The following is a 20,211-nucleotide window of genomic DNA, read 5'->3' on the forward strand; positions in this document are numbered from 1 at the left end:
ATGGGGGAGCATCTTGCAGCTCTGCCACATTTGGGACCAACAACTGTTGGTGCCACCAGAAACACAATTTTCTTGTTTACCCATATCTTGCACAATACTTAATGTAGCAAGCTGAAGGAATTTTTGTTGCATCCTGAAGCTTGTTTAACCTGCTATTCTGTTAAGGTGATCAGGGGCATGCTTCCCATGTAGGAGACATGATTTTCTACAAATACTGGCGATTATGTGCCACACACTTTCTAGGTAAAAATACCAAACGTCCACTGCACAGTACTCCCCAGCCTGCACTGGACATGTACGTTGTGACAACTATGCATCTAGCTCTCTTAGCGAGTGTCACACCTTCCAATAAACTTAGCTATCCTCGTTATGAAGTGAAGGTGACCGTGTTGCCAAGCATGATGAGGGACCCTCAGGCTGAACCAGCACTGGAGAGGTCTCATCCGTATCAAGCCTAGCAGGGTGACTGTGTGGCCATCAAGCCCAGCACTCGCTGGTAATGACACAAAGAAAGGGTTCTACACAGTCTTGAACCTCGTCAAGTGTAGGAGAATGGACAGAAAACATTTGTCGGACTTGTGGCGAGATGAGTTTCATTCCTAAGAAGGAAACTTACTGACTGGGCACTCACATGCCCTCTATGCTCTAGTAAAAGGTTTTCTGTAATTGTATACTTGTACTTTCATTTGAGCTATCACAACCAATTGTTGAGGTAACATGGATGTAACTTGGCTTCAGCCTTCGTAGAGGTGCGAAGTGCTAAAAACAAACCAAAAGGTAGGACCTTGAACTGGAATGTATTTCCCTTGAAGGTAAATCTAAAGAATGGCCTGTAGCAAGGGGAATTACATATATGCATCTGCCAATCACAACCAGTCCATTGGACGGACATGAGACAAATCTGTCACTACATTGAATGGTAACTTGGTCCAATTAAAGCACTTCAAGTACAGCACGGGCCACAGCCCTCTGTTCTACTTGACAACCATAAATTTAATTGCTGTAGAAGCAGTTCTGTGCCTTGTATGCTGATACTTCCTCTTGCTCATCCTGGCGAGGTGGTATTGTACCTCTGAGCATAAAATTGGCAAGTCCCGCACCGTACGGTGGAGAACACAAAGCTACTGAGGTTAGCCGGTCACCTTACGAACTGAAGCACACATCCATGTTCAACTGTGCTCATTGTAAGGCCGGCAGAAGTAGAACACAACTGCCCATCAAGGGGGGAACGTTTGACACTGCTCAGTTGGATGTCTGTTCTCTTAGAACATAGGTCGGCAACCCGCGGCTCTAGAGCCGCATGCGGCTCTTAAGCGCTGCCCTAGTGGCTCCCTGGAGCTTTTTCAAAAATATGAAAATGGAAAACAAATTGTTTTAATAGAATTTCTGCAGGAGGAAAAACATGACAAACATTCTTAAAGTTTTTCAACGTTGTAAAAATTTGTGTAATAAATATTTAATTTCAACATTTCTGTCAACGAAGAATTTACGTCATAGACTGCGACACACGTTTCTGTCAGATCGGCGTGACAAACAAACAAACAAACCGGCGGGTGTGTCATGGGCCATGGATCCCAAGGGAAAAAAGAGAAAGATAGCTGAGGAGAACAGAGGATTCAACAGTTCTTGGACCGAATCATTTGCTTTCATTGCCAATGCGGAGGGATTGCCTGCATGTTTGCTTTGTAATGATAAGTTGTCAAATAACAAAAGAGTAATGTGGAAAGACATTTCCAGGGAAAGCATGCTACATTTGCAGTCAAGTACCCAGTTGGGAGTGAGAGAAAAAGTGCGATTGCATTACTTCTGGAGAAATTAGAGGAGCGCAAAGATAAATTTAAGAAGTGGATTGCATCTCCAAACTCCGTGGCATTTGCTAAAGAGATGGGGACAATGCACAGAAATCGAAGTTAGACTGTATTATTTTTGTCAAGGGCATGACTGGGCTGCTTTTATGTTTTTAGTGCGTTTTACACTGTTTTAATGCATGTTTTAAAGACTTTTCCAGTTCGTTTCAAAAGGCTGCTGTTTTATTGCACTGTCTGTTGCCCAGATAAGAGGGGAAAGAGAAGAGGATTGTATTGTAGCTTATTGTATTATTGAGGATTGAAGAGGACTGCATTTTATTTCCATGGGGAGGTCTGAAATTACAGGTGGCCTATGCACGTTGCACATTTTGTTGTTGTTTCGAATACTAAAGTAAAAATGACATCAAAAATCTGATTTCTTTATTGTATTTCTTTAATTTCATAAATGCAAGGAAACATAAAACATTAAAATTATAATGGAAGTGAAACTTAAAGCACCACCGTACAGTAGATTAGTCACTTGGTGCGTCATTCTCTCCAGGATGCTCTGCAGGGAACATAAACATTTAATCATGAATGCTCATTATGTATTTGTAGCCTACTTATCATTTTGATACTAGGTGGCAAACAAAGCTAATATAACACTTACAGCATGTGTTGCATTCATTATAAGGGTTATATAAGGCTTTTAATTTTTTGCGGCTCCAGACAGATTTTTATTTATTTTTTTTTGTCCAATATGGCTCTTTCAATGTTTTGGGTTGCCGACCACTGTCTTAGAACATATTTGTGTCTTGTGCAGTCTATACGAGGTCTGTCATTCACACTGAGGCATAGCAGATGTGGGAAGGTGGAGGGCGGGGCCGGGCCATGATGCTGCACACCTGGCTCCTAATCAAGCTGATCAAGCCAGACAGGGATAAAGGTGACCGGAGGTGGCAGCTAGAGAGAGAGAGAGTTAGCAGAGAAGCAGCTGCCCTGTATGTGTTTGTGTTTATGTTTAATTAAACCATTAAATATTATTTATATTGTTAAGCTGGTTCTCGACTCCTCCTTTCCCTTTTCGCTTGTTACACTGGTGCCGAAGCCCGGGAAGGAGGATGTATATGCCATAGTAGAGTCATAGCCACTACCGTTCACCGAAATCGGAGCAGCTGCGACCATCCGCTGGGACACGAGGGGAGGAGGGGCTCCTGGCCGATCGCCTGCAGTGGGACAGCCGCAGTCAGGGGTGGGGGAGACCCCTTCCATCCACCAAAAAACACGACAGGGCATTTCGTCTGCCAGGGGCAGGAGGACTACCTCCGATCCACCTGTGGAGGAGCAGCTATCATCCACTTGATGGTGGAGGTGTGGCCGAGAACCAAGCTACGACATATCAGAGAAACGGCAAGTAAAATTGTTTTTTCTCTCCTCTCTCTCTCCCACTATTGCTCTGTGTTGACCTTTCCCTCTCTATTTAAATATTATTGTTATAGTTTTGTTTCCCTCCCCTTGTCCCCTCCCAGATCTATCTGCCGGCAGACTGTCCCTCGGGAGCTGCAGAGGACCGTTAGCAAGAGGAGAGGTCTTAACGAGGATTCCAGCCCAATCAATATACAGCACTCATACTGAACAGCCACATTGCTTAATACAGAGAAAAGAGGCACACAAGGCTTGAGCCTGCAAAAACCCTCCTCAAATAAGCACTCAACATCACCTTCATTCCAAGTCTCCCTCATACGGTCCCTCTGGAGCAAACAAGGAATATTAGTGAAAACACTAGCAAAACATTTCCATCTTAATGTGCCTTAAGCTTCTGGCTTGCCAGAAACAGGCAGAAATACACCGCTGTGAAAACACAAAAGTGTTTTGTACGCTACTTCTGCTGTAGCATGCAAGGGAGAAGAGTAGATCTTCTCGCTAACCAGGTGCAGAGTAGAACAGCTGAAGCGTTTGTAGGGTAGCTTTTCCAGTAGCAAACTACCAGCAAGTAGTGGTGTAGCGCGACCAAATGCTGCATCATGTTTTGGTCAGATTATAACTAATAGCCTTTTTTATTGCTTAGAATCCAAAACATCTGATGAACTAGCAACATATTCTGGCCGCTGCTCAGAATCAGGCTGCATCTTTCTTCTTCTTTTGTAATTACAGATCACAAACTAAAATTGTGCATTACTGCCATCTACTGTTAAATTAGGCAAAAAAGAAGAGACTGCCGATGGTTATGTAAAGCAACCAACCACAGTTTGTTTACTTTTACATGCACCACTGTTTCGCTGCATTGCGAGCGGATGGTGTGCTTTCCCTTTTTTTTTAGGGATTTAAGCTAGTCTATGTATGCTGTGCTCTTTGGAGCTCGCTGGAAATTGATACCACACAGTTGATAGGATTAATGTTGGGGGATATTAATATTCATGTATGCTGTAACTCAAAGCCACTATCCAAGGAGTTTTCAAATCTTATTGACTTCTTTTGTTTTGTAAAATGTGTGAATGGCCCCACACACACAGAGAGTCATACCCTAGACCTGATTTTAACATATGGGTTATCTGCCTCTGATATTGAAATCAGTAGTTCTAATTTTTCTGATCATATGCCTGTACTGTTTTCGGGGCCTCTTTCTGGACAAACTAACAACACTCTTGGCACGGTGGACTTGTACATTCACGTCCTGCTCCAGGAGGTCTGTTATTCATTGAACTTGGAATTCTCACTACACAACTTAGATGCTGACGAACATCTAAGTTTGTTTAAATCCACCTGCGTAAGCATTTTAGATTCTATTGCACCAATGAAGTATAAACATAAAAAAACCTAACCCAGTGCCTTGGCATAATGATATCACTCGCTCCCTCAAACAGGCCTGTAGAAGAGCTGAGCGTAAATGGAAAAATGATAGATTACAGGTCTCTTGTGAAATCCTGAGGGACTCACTTTCTGCTTTTCAGAAAGCTGCCAAGTCTGCAAAGTGCAAATACCTTTCTGAGTTAATCACACAAAACTGTCACAAAATACAACAATCATAAAAAATTATTTTTACACTATTGACTCTGTTTTAAACGTGACTGTATATGTTTTCCCTGAAACATCTGTCTGTCTCTGTGAAAGCTTCTTGAGGTTTTTGCTGATAAGATTATTACTATAAGATCTCAGATGATTCCTTCTGTGTATGCCTCAACCGATGTCCATCCTGTTTTTCAACATGGTCTGTTTTTGAGCCCATTTCTTTGCAATCATGTAAAGACATTATTGACCACCTAAAGCCCACCATGTGTCCCCAAGATGCCATTCCTCCACGCTTCTTTAAGTTAATAATTGATACTGTTGGACCAGGGCTTCAGTCTGTCATCAACAAATGCCTAAACACTGGTACTGTCCCTGATTGCCTTAAATTTGCCACTGTGACGCATTATCTTAAGAAACCTAATCTGGACCCCACTTCCCTGACAAATTTTTGCCCTACCTCCAATCTGCCTTTCGTCTCGAAATCTTGGAGAGAGTGGTGCTAGTTCAACTCCAGTCTCTAATTTCAATCAGGCTTTAAAGCACGTCATAACACTGAATCTGCTCTCCTAAGAGTTTCTAATGACATTTTACTTGCTACGGATTCTGGGAAAGCTATGGCTTTGGTCTTGTTAGACCTTAGCTCAGCCTTTGATTTGATTTATCATAACATCCTTATGTCCCGCCTGGAGTCATGTTTGGGCATTCGAGGTCCTGAAATGGTTTTGTTCATACTTAACTAATAGGAAATTCACTGTCTGTCTTGGACCTCACTCATCTTCTGTAGCGCATCTCTGTTGTGGCGTACCACAGGGCTCAATTCTCGGTCCTTTATTGTTTTCTCTATACAGTATATGCTCCCCTTAGGCTCCATTTTCAACAAATACTGAGTGTCCTTCCATTGTTATGCAAACAACACCCAAATCTATTTCCCTCTAAAGCATAATGACAAGCATGCCATACAGCCGCTCTTAGCTTGCTTAGAAGAACTTAAATCATGGCTTGCACACAATTTTTTAAACCTTAATGAGAGAAAAACTTTTGAAATTATGTTTTTTGGACTGAATGAAAACAGCGATCTTGACTTTGACCTAGGCTCTATTGTTCCACACAATACTTAGCGTGCTAAGTGTACTGTTTGACATTATCCTAAAATTGGATAAACAAATTTATAAAGCAATAAACAATAAAAACAATAAAGCGTTGTAGTTAAATCGTGTTTTATTATCTTCGTCTTCTGACGAAAGTTAAGTCCTTTCTGTCCATGAGCAATTTCGAAACCGTGATTCTTGCCTTTGTTTCATCACACTGGATTATTGTGTACCCGCTTTATTTTGGAATCTCCCATTCTTCCCTTTGCCATCTACAATTAGTCCAAAGCACAGCTGCCAGACTCTTAAAGGGGAAATGTACATTTGACCACATTACACCAGTCATGAATTCATTGCATTGGTACCCCATCAAATATAGGATTGATTTGTGTTCAAATCCCTAAACTATCTGGCCTCACAATATCTTTCTGAGTTGTTGCACCCTTACAGACCATCTAGGTCTCTTAGATCTAGTGGTCTTGACCTGCTTACTATCCCTAGTTCCAGACCATTTGCAATAGCCGGTCCCAAGCTCTGGAACAGTCTCCCGACTCATATTAGAACTGCCCCTTCTATTTCGATTTTTAAAACTCGACTTAAAACTCTTTTATCCTTCCTTGTATCTTTTCTGTTCCCTGTGAGTGCATCTTAATGTTTGCTTGTTTGGTTTGCACACTTTTGACTGTACAGTATTTAGGTCAACCTTGTTTATTTATGTGCTTGTAAATAAATATTGATTGATATTGATTGATACAGGGGCGGGTATATCTTAAAATAACCAAAGAAAATCATTCTATTCTATGAAACAAAGAATGTTTTGGACACCTTGTTGTTAATAGACAAAATGACAGGACATTTAACTTTTAATTTATTATTGCCTTTTGAGGGATTTATTTTCTGTTCTGAATATGTTTATTTCATTTCTCATTATCTGTGTGTTATTTGGAGCAGCGAGATAAATAATTCCTGTCATGCATTAACTATTTTTTAACACAATTGATCATTTATAATTTTCACAATTTCTTAATATTTAATTAACTATTATTTTCATGTTAAATAAATAAAATTACTGGTAAAATAAATAATTTAGTATGACTTGTATTATTATGCGACTATCCATTATATGGTGAACATACAGAATGTCCTCTTTTTCCCGGACATGTCCTAAGAGGACCTGAAAAAAATTGTAATAAAGGTTATTAGTGTAAATTTTTTTATTATTTTTTTTATTATTGGTTTGATAGTAACATTGTAAAAAAATGCCTCATTAAGTAGCTTCAATGTAGCTATATATCTACTTTTTGATAGTAATTGTAGTGTAGCTAACTACTTTTTCAAAAGAGTCAAGTCAAATTTATTTGTACAGCGCATTTCACAACAGGCGTTGTGTTAAAGCAGCTGTACATTCATTATATATATATATATATATATATATATATATATATATATATATATATATATATATATATATATCTATAACAGAAAATGAATGAATATAATGCCACTATTATCTATATTTAAAACTAGCGGTTAAAATTAGTAAACTAGTAAGTGTTGTGGGTCAATGGTTAAACAAAATTATTTTATATGAACTATAATTTTAGTGTTAAAAGTCATCTCATATTATCTTAGGAATTACACATACTGTAGATGCATTGTCCTTAGGTTGTGGCTGATGAAGGCTTTTGTTAACTGTTAATTCATTTACAATGTAGTTACAATTTGGGTGTGCTCTTTAATATGTAAAGAAACACAAACCTCTGACTACACATTATTTCAATATTAATGTATAGCTTATTAAGAAACACATTATTGTTAACTAGTATACTGGATAATGTAACAGTAATTCCAAAGTATATGTCATCAGTATTGTGTAAGTCATTTTTTCAACTTGTATCTGGACTTTTAAGGATTCAGATCTCTTTTTTGTTCAGTTAAGTTGTAAGATATCAGCTCACTTTTCATTCACAGTTATTTTTTGGAACCCATTCAACTTGAAAATTATTATAATTTGTAAACAAATTATAATAATAATAATAATAATATATTATAATAGTAATCTATTGTAATATATCTCAATCACACACATTTAACTTTTAAACCCTCACGCTTTTATTTTGACATTCTGAACTCTCCAGGAAGTCCTGTAAGTGTCTGTTTGTAGGACTTCGCTTCTTATTCAAATTCTGGTCAAATGCACCTCTGGTGCCGTTCTAAATGCATATTATAAGTGAACCGAACTATTGAGCATCTACATCTGAGATGTTGTTAGTGAGTAGCGCTCAAATATTGCGCACTGCGTGAAGGCTAAAAATAGCCACGCAGGTGTGTAAACAGAGCAGCACCATTCACTGACGCGCTGGAGCTGCACTTGTATTTTATATATTTACTTATTAAACAGCCTTTTGTGATTCAGAGCTATCGCACGTCTTCAAGTGGCTTTGGAAAAAAAACATGAGTCATATGAACTACTTTAATGATGTTTTAATGGTTCTTTTATGGCATTTTTGGAGCTTGACAGTAACGATCATGACTAACACACAGTATCAGATTCGGATCGGGCTCGTCGGACCAATACACGATCCATCTAAAAGCTTCAGTATCAGAGCTGATATGTATCGAATCGATGCATCCCTATTTCAAACCCCGTATGACTTTCTTTCTTCAGTGGAACACAAAAAGGAAGTTTATCAGAGTATATTATATTCTGCAAAAAGTCTCTTTTTGGCTATTTTTCCATATAGTAAAAGGGGACTGGGGCTTTTGAGCTCCAAAAATGACAAAAAAACATCAGAAAATAATAGTAGTACACACAAATATTCAACAGAAGAAAGAAAGTAAAATCAGTTTGGAATGATATGAGGGTGAGTAAATGATTTTGGGAAAGTGAACTATTGTATTTAGACTTCGAATGGACATCAGAATATAAGAAGACAATCACAGAGACTGTCATCAGATGTCATGACCCTGGACAGAACAGTTTACATGTGGCTTTGGAAAGTCATTTTGAACAATGGAAGATTTAAAACATGGAAGCTTGTATTTGTGGGTAAAAACAAACCTTATTGAAGTGTTTGGACGATGATCCTGGGGAATTGTTTCTCAGATTTTCTTTGTCAGGCATTCCTAAGGAAAATAAATTAATTAAGTGAAGAGCATACTGTAAAAAAAATGTCTTTGTGTTTTCAATCATTTTAACATTAATCATTTAATCAAGTCAGGAGGAGAGTAAAATATTGTCGCATATCAACCTTCAGACATTATTGATTATCAGAAACACTGAAGGAAGAGGATTAAATACAGCGTGTTTAAGGCATCATGTGTAATCTTCAGTAATGGGTCCTGAGGGGCCGCAGGGAGCAGGCCTGGGTTACGACCCACTACACAAAAGAGTTCTCCTTTAGGAACAACATCCTGTTTAGACTATGGTCCTGGAATGCCCTTATCTCACATAAAGCACCACATCCATCCCCCTCTATAAATACAAACAACATGTGGCACTGAATTTAGATCAGTGTAATATATCTAGGTATCAATTGTTGATTGAAAAGTGAAGCCGTAGTATTTTACCGAACCTAGGCACTTCAATTTCCCCTACAGCATCAGGCTGTAAAACACTTGGTTTTTTGTTTAGTTTTTAAAATTCAGAGCATCTCTGCATATTTTCAGAGCATATGACACTGAAAAAAGTGCTAATCTGCCTTTATACCTCATAGATCTATTTTTACTTGATGTCACCCATAAGAAATTACAACAAAAAAATTTTTTACAGTGTAGTTGCTTCAGATCTAAAAAAAAAAAAAAAAAAAAAAAAAAATTATTCTCAAATGCTTTCAAATGCTAATTTATTTTGAATATATATTAGAAATTTGGCACATGAAGATGGTTTGATGTCAATAATGCAGACCGTCATTCTTGTGTTTCATGTGAGCAGTTGCAGTTTGAATACATGAAAGCTTTGAGGGGAAGATTATCAGTGAATAACAATTGAAATGGCCCCTCATTTATTGTTGGGTTAACCGTTCTTTTAAAAATTGAGCAGAGGGTATTTTTACTTACTATCAGTGTTTAGTACACTCTCCATAACACCATAGGGAGGAACCAGTAATCCAGTCATACAATGACGATACTTCTGAAAGACAAAAATACTCCAATCACAAATGACATATAGCACAGACAACATCACATACTCTACAAAGAGGCATACATGTGTAATAAATGACTTGATATGAAAAGAGAATGTCAGGTCATAGAGGCCACATATGTCTAGATTTTTAAGCAGGCAGGGCATTGCTATATGGTTGGTAAAAAATTTGGGTGATTTGAAGTGGTTTTTACAAACCCTATAACCAATAGTAACAATGATGCTTGCTTTAGCAAACACCATTAATATGCATTCACTCACTCACACATATACTCAGTGTTATGTAAAAGCTCCAGTTATCTGAGACAGAGCTGACATTACACACATGAATAACACCATGTACAGTACACACATCACATTAACATTACACACTCATCACTAGGAATGTCATAAAATATTGATTTTATGAAATAGACATTTTTGTGGAGGTGGGGCCGTGGTCGAGTGCCAATTTGCATTGAGAGGCGACATAGAGATAAAAGGAAAAATGAGAGCCACAGAGGGGGGAGAGTGACACACGCTTGCTGTGTGTGCTGTGTGTGTGTTAAGATTGCTGTAACACTGAAAAGTGACTTTCAAGACATTCGGATGCTGCCATACGGCGAATGTTTGCCCTTGCCCTACAGCCTGTCAGAGGTGGCTGCTGGCAGAGGATTGCGACCCCTGTCATCGATCTTGTGTTGTTCGTTGGCTGGCTACCAAAAAGAATGGCTGAGTGGGTCCAGTGCCACTGCATGGCATCACTGATGGAGGCAATCCAGCTGGCTGAGGACCATTTGTCGGCGTACCTGAGGGCCAGTGAGCCCCCGTCTCTCACTCTCTCTTCACTCTCCTCTCGCCCTTCCCCCTTCTCTCCCTTTTCCTGTCCCTGCACCTCAGAAACAGGTTGCAGTTTTCCAAAACCACTGCCCCATTCTAGGGGTTTCCCTAACCCGCTGGTTTCCCCTCTCTCTCTCTAGCCTCCCTCACAGGTTGGTGACTCCATTGTGGGGAAAGCCTGGGCCAGTCTGCTGGCGCTGTGGTGCATTATTGGGACCAATGCCCGGCGATGGAGTTCCCTGATGTGCCACAGGCTTCCCCCAATCGAGCAGGGATGTATATTTTTATTGGCCGGGCATTTGCAGGGATGTACACTGGTGGAGTGCTGCAGGTCACGAATGTCAGTTGGTAAATCCACCAGCCACTCCAAAAGCACCATTGAGCCCTCTTCCGTTGATCGAGGTCCCCTTAGAAAAAACTGCCATGGACCTCGTCATGCCATTAGAACAGATGGCACAGGGGCATCACTTTGTACTAGTCTTGGTGGATTATGCAAGCGATACCCTGAAGCAGCGCCCCTGCGCAACATTTCAGCATGAAGTGTTGCGGAAGCACTCTTTAAAATGATCTCCTGAGTTGGGATCCCGAAAGAGATCATAATTGGCCAAGGCACTACATTTATGTCACGTACACTTCACAAACTGTACGAATTAAATCAATTCACAGTATTTACAATCCCAAGATGGATGGCCTGGTCGAGTGATTTAATCAGACCCTTAAAAACATGATTCATAAGTTCGTTCACGAGGATGTGAGAAACTGGTATAAATCAAACCACTATTGTTCACAGTGTTTCCCCTTTTGAATTAATGTACGGCCGCAGACGTCTTAGACACCTTGACGAAAACTGGGAGGATGGTCCTCCAAAGAGTAAAAACAAAATCTAGTATGTTCTTGACCTGAGTGCAAAACTCCAAACACTGAGACGAGTAACATAGGAGAATTTCCTCCAGGCCCAAGAACATCAATCCCGGCAGTACAATAGGGGTGCTCGGCTTCGCTAATTGACACAGAGATATAAGTTACTCAAAATGAGCTCTAAATTACTCGCTAAGTGGCAAGGGCCCTTTGAGGTAACACGACAGGTCGGGGATGTTGAGGTAATATAAACGCATAGAGCAAGGCATATATGCCAACTTAATCTACTGAAACTTTGGAAAGAGGAGGTCCCTGTGTTGTTGGCAATGGTGGTTCCAGAGAGGGAGAAGATGGGGCCGGAGGTGACTAGTAAAATTGCCAATCAAATTACCCTGATCCCGTGTGGCGGCCACCTCTCTCCGTCCCAAGTCATAAAGGTTGCTAAGTTGCAAGCAGATTTTTCTGATTTGTTTTTGCCCCTCCCTGGTTGTACAAATCTCATAGAACACCAAATTGAAACAACCCCAGAGGTGGTAGTGCACACTCGCCCCTGTAGGTTGCCCGAACACAAGAAACTGGAAGAAATTAAGACCATGCTTAATATGTGACTAATAGAGGAATCCAACAATGACTGGTCCAGCTCCGATGGGTCGGTTCGCTTCTGTGTGGATTTTCAAAAAGTCAACACAGTGTCTAAATTTGAAGTGTATTGACAAACTGCTAGATCGGCTAGGTGCGAAACACTTTTATTTAACACTGGATTTGACAAAGGGATATTGGCAGATTCCCTTTGACTCCCATGTCCCGTGAAAAAACGGCATATTCCACTCAATTTGGATTATAAAATTTGTGACCCTTCCATTCGGTTTGTTTGGGACCCCAGCTACGGGAGCTCTATATCAGCGGGAAGCTCTCGGTAAGACATTCAAAGTACAGCACCATTGAGAAGGAAAGTCAAGTAGGCGGTACTTACCCTTCAGTACTACCACCTGGGATGGGCTTTCACCCTCTGTTCGGACCATGCCCTGCTCCAATGGCTCCATCACATGAAGGATACCAATGCGCAGATCACACATTGTTATCTGGCTCTTCAGCCATTTAATTTCAAAGTGGTCCACAGACCAGGGGCGCAGATGGCTGTTGCGGACTTCCTCTTTAGAAGGGGGGTTGCAGGCCGGATGGGTGATGGGAGTATGTGGAGGTGGGGGCGTCATCAAGCAGCGATTTGTGAATGGAGAGCAAGATTGGGAGACCAGAGCGGTAAGGGGTTACACCTGTGGGTAATTTACTAACAACTGTTATGTGTTGCACTGAGGGAACAAGGGAAAGGGAAGATGAGAGCCACAGAGGCGGGAGAGTGACTGTGTGTGTTAAGATTGCTGTGACACTGAAAAGTGATTTGCACAATAATAAGACAAGAGAAGGTGGAAATTCGTCTGGTCTCTGCTTCCTCATTTCAGAGAGAGTTAAAGAACCTGTTACAATGTTATTTTCTGGATGTTTTTGAGGCATCGATATATTAACATAATAATTTAATAATTTAAATTAGAAGCCCAATTTGTGTGCTTTCTAATTCACTGTCAGTTGGCCTTCCGTTTAATGTAATCTGTCTGGTGTAACAGCTTTGGGAGTCCACAACATATTTGTACTTAATACTAGAACAAGGACAAGGCACAATTATTGCACAGGGCATGTTGCTGCGGTGCAGGGTGCAGTCCAAATCTAATTCTAGCAAAATATAGTCACCATACAATAAAGTTGTACACCATACATTATGTACTTCTTCAAAGATGAACAAAGTGACATTGATGAGTTTGCAGGTGAGTGTATGAAACTGGTGTAATGTCCAAGTATCATTATGTAATGTTGACCACAAATCTTATTTTACTCATAAATCCAAAACTCCCATTATAAAACCCGATAGAACAATCCAGAGGGAACCCATGGCAAATTAGTATTAGTCACTAATTAACCTTCATAAATTAGTATTCCATGTTCACCTACAAATTGACATCACAACCAGACGCGTCCAATGTGCGACCACCTTTAAATTCCCCTGCAGCTCACATCTGACCAAAGTTGTGCTGAGAAATATTTATCAAGAGGCAAAAACTACTAAAATCTTTTAGTGCCATAAAGATTTGCATGTGACCAGTAAGATTTGTAATATTTGTAAAAGTGTAAACAAATCTACAAGCATGATTGAAAGATTTGAATGTACACAGTAAGATTTGTAAAGGTGTAAATCAAGCTGTAAGAGTAAGGAAAAAATTATTTGCAATATTTGAATGTGTAATTCATGTGTTGTGAATCTGTATGTGATCTTTATTTTTCAGAATTTTCTTTTGCGCTTACACTTTTAACACAGTTTTTTTCCCACCTAAATAGGGCCAAAAATATAGTAAACCAGCAAACAGTTGCAGTATATGGAAGCAAAGAAAGGGTGTCATGAACAGCAAAATTATTTGACCCAACACAATCAGTTTGTATGTGTAAAAATAAACTATTGCAAAAGTGTAAATGACGTGTTTGTATAATTCCATATAAATTGTTCCATCTGCTATTCCAAGTGCTAGCACTTTTGGCATGACCTTCTCTCTCAAAAACATTTTGCTAGTGCAAGGAGGAAGGTGGTCTACCTGCTTCATATCACCAATCAAATCAGGTGTATGTTGACCAGTTTACTCAGACCTGATTGGTTATATAATGTTGCCCTTAAAGTAAATTTGCCATTCTGGCTGAGCCTGAGTGAGGCAGAGCAACAGTGAGAGAGAGAGAGAGAGAGAGAGAGAGAGAGAGAGAGAGAGAGAGAGACAGACAAAAACAATTGCTTGCCGGTTCCCAGACACAGCGTCACCTGGTCCTCGACCACTCCTCCACCCTCTGGCAGTCAACAGCTGCTCCTCCCCAGGCGGACAGCAGCGGGTCCTCCAACCCCTGGTGGATGGAACACCCCTCTGCATTCTGGCAGCTGGTAGCAAGCCCGTGGCAGCGGCTCCACCACTCTAGGTAGCCAGCAGTAAGCCCCTCCTCCCCTTGCGGACAGCGGCCATTCCTCCGTGTCCAAGCAGCCAGCAATGACTCCTCTGTCTCCCAGCAGACAGCCATGGCTGCTCCTTTGGGAGGATGACAGTGGTGAGGACTCCACGACAGTGCATCCCTCCTCCTTCCCAGGTTTCGGCACCAAAGGTTTAAAATGGGAAAGGAGGAGGTGGGAACTGGATGAACCATCAAAGTAATATTTAATGAAAACTTAAACAAAAAGACACGAACATAAACACGGCAACTGGGTGTTGCTCTTCTCTCCCGAATCTGGCTCGTCTTTACCCTTCTCCTTGGCTGATTAGCCCAATTGTGGCCCAGGCGTGCACACTCAAAGTCTGACCCCACCCTCCATAATTGAAGAATGGATAATGCGAGAAAAATAATGCACACAGGTGTAATGAGGCCAAGACGCACAGCCGGTGTGCATAGCGGAAGAGAGAAACTGAGAGAGATGGCACGTGGGATTAACTTTGTTTGCATTGGCTGTGGTCAGCAGTAACATTTCTTCAAATTGCCAAGATGTAAGTTTAAGCATATGTGACAAGTAGGAGGGTGTGGCCAGGACGTGATGTAGCACAGCCAATGCTGAATCAGCTGATCAGCTGAATCAGTAATCAGCTGAATTACACTGAGATAGTGATGCGCGTGGCCACATTGTGTGTGTCTGTTTGTCTTAGGTTTTATGTTGTTTTAAGTTGAGTTTTACATTAAACTTATGTTTACTGTTCAGCCGGTTCCTTCCTCCTCCTTGCCCATCCTTTACCTGTTACAGTGGTGCCGAAATCCGGGATGCGCTGTTGTGGAGTCCTCACCGCTGCCATCCGCCTGGGGAGCAGTCGCGGCCATCTGCCTGGGGATGGAGGGGTCACTGCCTGCCGCCGAGAGCTAGAGGAACAGCGTCCATCTGCCGAGAGGGGAAGGAGTGGTTCCATCCACCAGGGGCCGGAGTATTCGCTGCTGTCCACCAGTGGAGGATCGAATTGATGTCCGCCAACGGAGGAGCAGTTGAAGACCATGCAACAGCGTGTCCATGAGACAGCAAGCAAATTCTTCTCTCTCTCTCCTCTCTCCCTGTGTGTCTCCGCTTACCCTTACCCTTTCCCTCTCCCCACACCCCTCCTCTTCTCTCCCCCAGGTTTGCAGGAGGTGGAGTGGACCACCGGCTGACAGAATGGCCGGGAGTGCAGCGTCTCCCCTCCAGAGATGGGGTAGTTAGTCAGACGGTGGCACCCCGGCCTGAATCAGGCGGGGGAGGAGTGTGACGAGGAAGAGGGTTTGGCCATGTGCATCTCTCTCTCTCTCTCTCTCCAATTGGTGTCTCCATCTGCCCCTTATCTCGCTTTACCACTGATCAGCTGGTTCAGCACCGGCCATGCCCGGCCACACCTCCTCCTCATTACAGTATACTTCTCAGCAGTGTGGTTATGTCGCCATTAACTATATAGCTTTTAGGTTGCAACCGTTTACAACACCACCAGGGGTGCGCTGCCATGAGGGCTCTGTTTCTCGCAAGTGTGTGTTTGTGTGTGTGTTTGTGTGTCCATGTGTATTTTTTAATGTACAGTAATTTCAAATCAAAGGATTGTAATATACTCCAAAAAAGTTGAGACAGGGGCAGTTTAAGACTAATAACAATTTGACAAGTTAAAATAATAATTCGATGTGAAACAGGAGATGTTAAACAGGTGAGACAATCATGTCATAGTATATAAGGAGCATCCAAAAACAGCCTAGTCCTTCAAGAGCAAGGATCGTTTGAGACTTGTCAATTTGCAAACCGATGCTTCTGCAAATAATCCAGCTCTTTTATAACAATGTTCCCCAAAGACAAATCGGAAGGATTTTGGGCATTTCACCCTCTACAGTGCACAATATAGTAGATAAAATATTCAATCAATCTTGTAAAATCTTGGTGCGTAAAGGGCAAGACGAAAACCACTTCTGAATGCACGTGATCTCTACTCCCTCAGATGTCACTGTCTTAAAAAACATCATTCATCTGTAATGTATATCATGAACATGGGTTTGGGATTATTTTAGTAAACCTTTGTTAGTCAACACCATTCACCGCTCCATCCACGGATGCAAATGAAGACTTCACTATGCAAAGGAGAAGCCATACATCAACACTGTCTAGAAGCGCTGCGAACTTCTCTGGGATCGGTCCTATCCTAGATGGAAAGTAGAACAGTGGCACCATGTTTTTTGGTCGGATGAGTCCACATTTAAAATAGTTTTTGAAAAACACAGCCATCGGGTAAAAGGACCATCCAAGCTGTTATTAGTGTCAGGTCTAAAAGCCAGTGTCTGTATGGGTCAGGGATGTGTCAGTGCCCATGGAATGGGTAATTCACACATCTGTGAGGGCACCATTAATGCAGACAGATATGTAAAAATTTTGGAGAAGCATATACTGCCATCCAGCACCGTCTGTTCTAGGGACATCCTGGAGTTTTCAGTAGGATAACTTCAAACCACATACTGGCTGAATAAGCAGAGAGTGCAGGTGCTAGATTGGCCAGCCTGCAGTCCTGACCTGTCTCCAATTGAGAATGTGTGGTGCATTTTGAAGCACATAATATGGCAACAAAGACCCCGTACAATTGTGCAGCTAAAGACCTACTTAATGGATGAATGGGGAACAATTCCACTTTTCAAACTTGTGTGTTCAGTGCCCAAATGCTTAATACGTGTTATTAGAAAAATTGGTGATGTTTCACAGTGGTAAACATTCGACTGTCCCAACTTTATTGGAGTGTGTTGCAATCAATTGATTTGAAAAAAACCCATTGAAATTCATAAGAAAAAACATCATATAATGTTTAGTTATAGTGCTTTCAATATAGCAAAGAGTGAATATAATTTACAAATCACAAGATTTTTATACTGTCCCAATTTTTTTTTGAATTGAGGTTGTAGATTAAACCAATATTTTTTAACCAAACACCAGATCATGCACTTTAACATGTCACACACATAGGACATTTTGTCATATTCCTTTTATTTTAATTTTCAGCTTGTTTGCTGTTACTGGTGTCACTCCTTATGTGTGACACATTGTACTGATTGTGAAATGGATGATAATCACAGACTACATAGTCAAACTTACACAAAGACAGTTGACCATTTTAGATCTACCACAGAGCACAGACATCAGTATCTAAACAGACAGACAGACAGATAGATAGACAGACAGCCACTGAGTGAGGCACTTAACATTGGTCTTTTTAAGTTGCTTTGGACAAAAAGTGTCTGCTAAAGATGGACAAGAGAGAGATTAGTGCTCATTTAAAGTCAAAGGGCATCTAGTGAGATCAGATAATCTATTTAAGTGTCCACCACAGACATGATTCATTCTACCCTAAAGACCATTTTATGCCATTGATTATGCCATTGATTTTTACTTTGATCAATACAATTAATACAGAACAGAAGACAACAAAGCAAATGAACAAGAACGTTTTAGTGAAGTCAACATATGAAGGGCTTGATTATAATTGTCTCTGCATATTAGGATGGGAGAAAGTATTTTAACATTAATATACTTCAACTTTACATATCACTGTCTGAGACTCATCAAAAAAGTATTACAAAGCAGCAGCTATTGGATTAGGATTCAAAAAAATCCATTCATGAACAAGGAAATTGACAGACTGAGCTGATTTTATCAGAGGGAGGGAGGTGCCAATAAATGGACCTCAGTGACTAATGCCAGTGTCAGGCATCCCAACGCATTAACCAGGACACCTGGTACAGTTAACACAGCTTTAGTGTTGAGCAGATATGAGTATCACTCTCCAGGAAGTTAAGGTCTCTCTGTGACCTCTGTGTTACAATATCTGTGACTGATACATCTCATACATAACAAACACATAACATAACGTGTCATTATGACTATTGATGAGTAACACAACATTGTGAGTGAGCATATGGTGACACCAAATAATATTTGGACACATACAAATGATTGGCATTACATTAGATGAAAAATATCAAAGCAAGTGGCATCTAAGACATAGTACAAGCAAAACATTTAACGAAAAAGTTTGTTAAAATAAAACAATAGATATACAGTACTGTTCAAGCTGACCAGTTAGTCCCGGTCCTCTAATTTGGTTTATAGTTAATAGGCACAGCTGACTGTATTTTAGGATGGGTGAGCTCAACATAGACCCATCACTTCAACAGTTTCCATGGTGATGAAGTCTGCATAGCTTAATTTGTGGGTAAACAGTATAAAATAGGCCTTCACATGTGTTATATTCCCAGGATGATACCTGTGGGAAGTGTATTTAATTGTAAAAGATTTACTTACTTGTCTTGAACTTTCACATTAGTTTGCAGGCTTACATGTCTTTTAACACAATCTCACAACGAAGGCGTTGAAAACTGATGCTTCTGCAAGAGCCCAGCATGCCAAAGGCATTCTCTGCCGTCGGTTTCCAATGCAACCAGCAAGTGTGTTCTCTTCAACGAGAAACCTTTTTACGTCAACTGACTGACACGAAGGGCATCATAATTTTAGCATAGTTTAATTATACATTGGGGTACAATTTTGTCATCTTGACATATTTTGGGGGTATGAATTTCATACTGGCTCTCGCGTGTCTTGTGACATATTGTTACGAGCTCAAGCTTTTGCAATTGGCTCTCGCATTTCTTGTGACCCATTGTTACGAGCTCAAGCTTTTACCATTGGCTCTCGCGTTTCTTGTGACCCATTGTGATGAGCTCAAGCTTTTACCATTGGCTCTCACGTGTCTTGTGACCCATTGTGATGAGCTTAAGCTTTTTCCATTGGCTCTCACGTGTCTTGTGACCCATTGTGACGAGATCTAGCTTTTACCATTGGCTCTTGCATGTCTTGTGACCCATTGTGATGAGCTTAAGCTTTTACCATTGGCTCTCACGTGTCTTGTGACCCATTGTGACGAGATCTAGCTTTTACCATTGGCTCTCACGTGTCTTGTGACCCATTCTGATGAGCTCAAGCTTTTACCTTTGGCTCTTGCTCGGTTTATGACCCATTGTTACCAGATCTAGCTTTTACCATTGGCTCTCGCATGTCTTGTGACCGGTTGTGACGAGCTAAAGTTCGGTTGTATTCATTTTTTGAATGAGACATGCCGGTAGAATCAGGATGATGGTTTCTTCATGGAAGGGGGATATTTGCAATATCTGGTTAGGTTTAGAAATGGGGTTGGGTTAGGGGATCTAAAATACTATATATGATTGTATAATACAATTTTACACTAATATATTCACAAATATTATAAGACATTGAAGTTTAGCACATAAAGCAATATTCAAAGATTGATAACTGACGACAAAGTTTTCTAATTGAAATAAAAAATTTTGAAAGAAAAAAGAGTTTCTCGCTGTGTCAAGGAGAGGATGCCAGGGGGCACATTTGGCATCATCATGCAGAAGCGGACAGCTTCTGCACAATTGCCAAAACTGT

The 20,211-nt window shown here is 40.8% G+C and overlaps 1 protein-coding gene across 1 annotated transcript in view; it reads right to left on the reverse strand.

Moving 5' to 3' along the window:
- Positions 1-20,211, reverse strand: part of LOC127658882 (rap guanine nucleotide exchange factor 4-like) — a 79,261-nt gene that overhangs the window by 46,247 nt on the left and 12,803 nt on the right. Inside the window, exons 2-3 of the mRNA XM_052148422.1 lie at positions 9,944-10,016; positions 8,946-9,010 (exon numbers count right to left, since the gene is read on the reverse strand). Of these exons, the coding sequence (XP_052004382.1) occupies positions 8,946-9,010; positions 9,944-10,001 (123 nt within the window). The 5' untranslated portion in view covers positions 10,002-10,016. The remainder of the gene's footprint in view (positions 1-8,945; positions 9,011-9,943; positions 10,017-20,211) is intronic.

This window comes from Xyrauchen texanus, chromosome 18, assembly GCF_025860055.1.
Source record: "Xyrauchen texanus isolate HMW12.3.18 chromosome 18, RBS_HiC_50CHRs, whole genome shotgun sequence".
NCBI lineage: Eukaryota > Metazoa > Chordata > Actinopteri > Cypriniformes > Catostomidae > Xyrauchen > Xyrauchen texanus.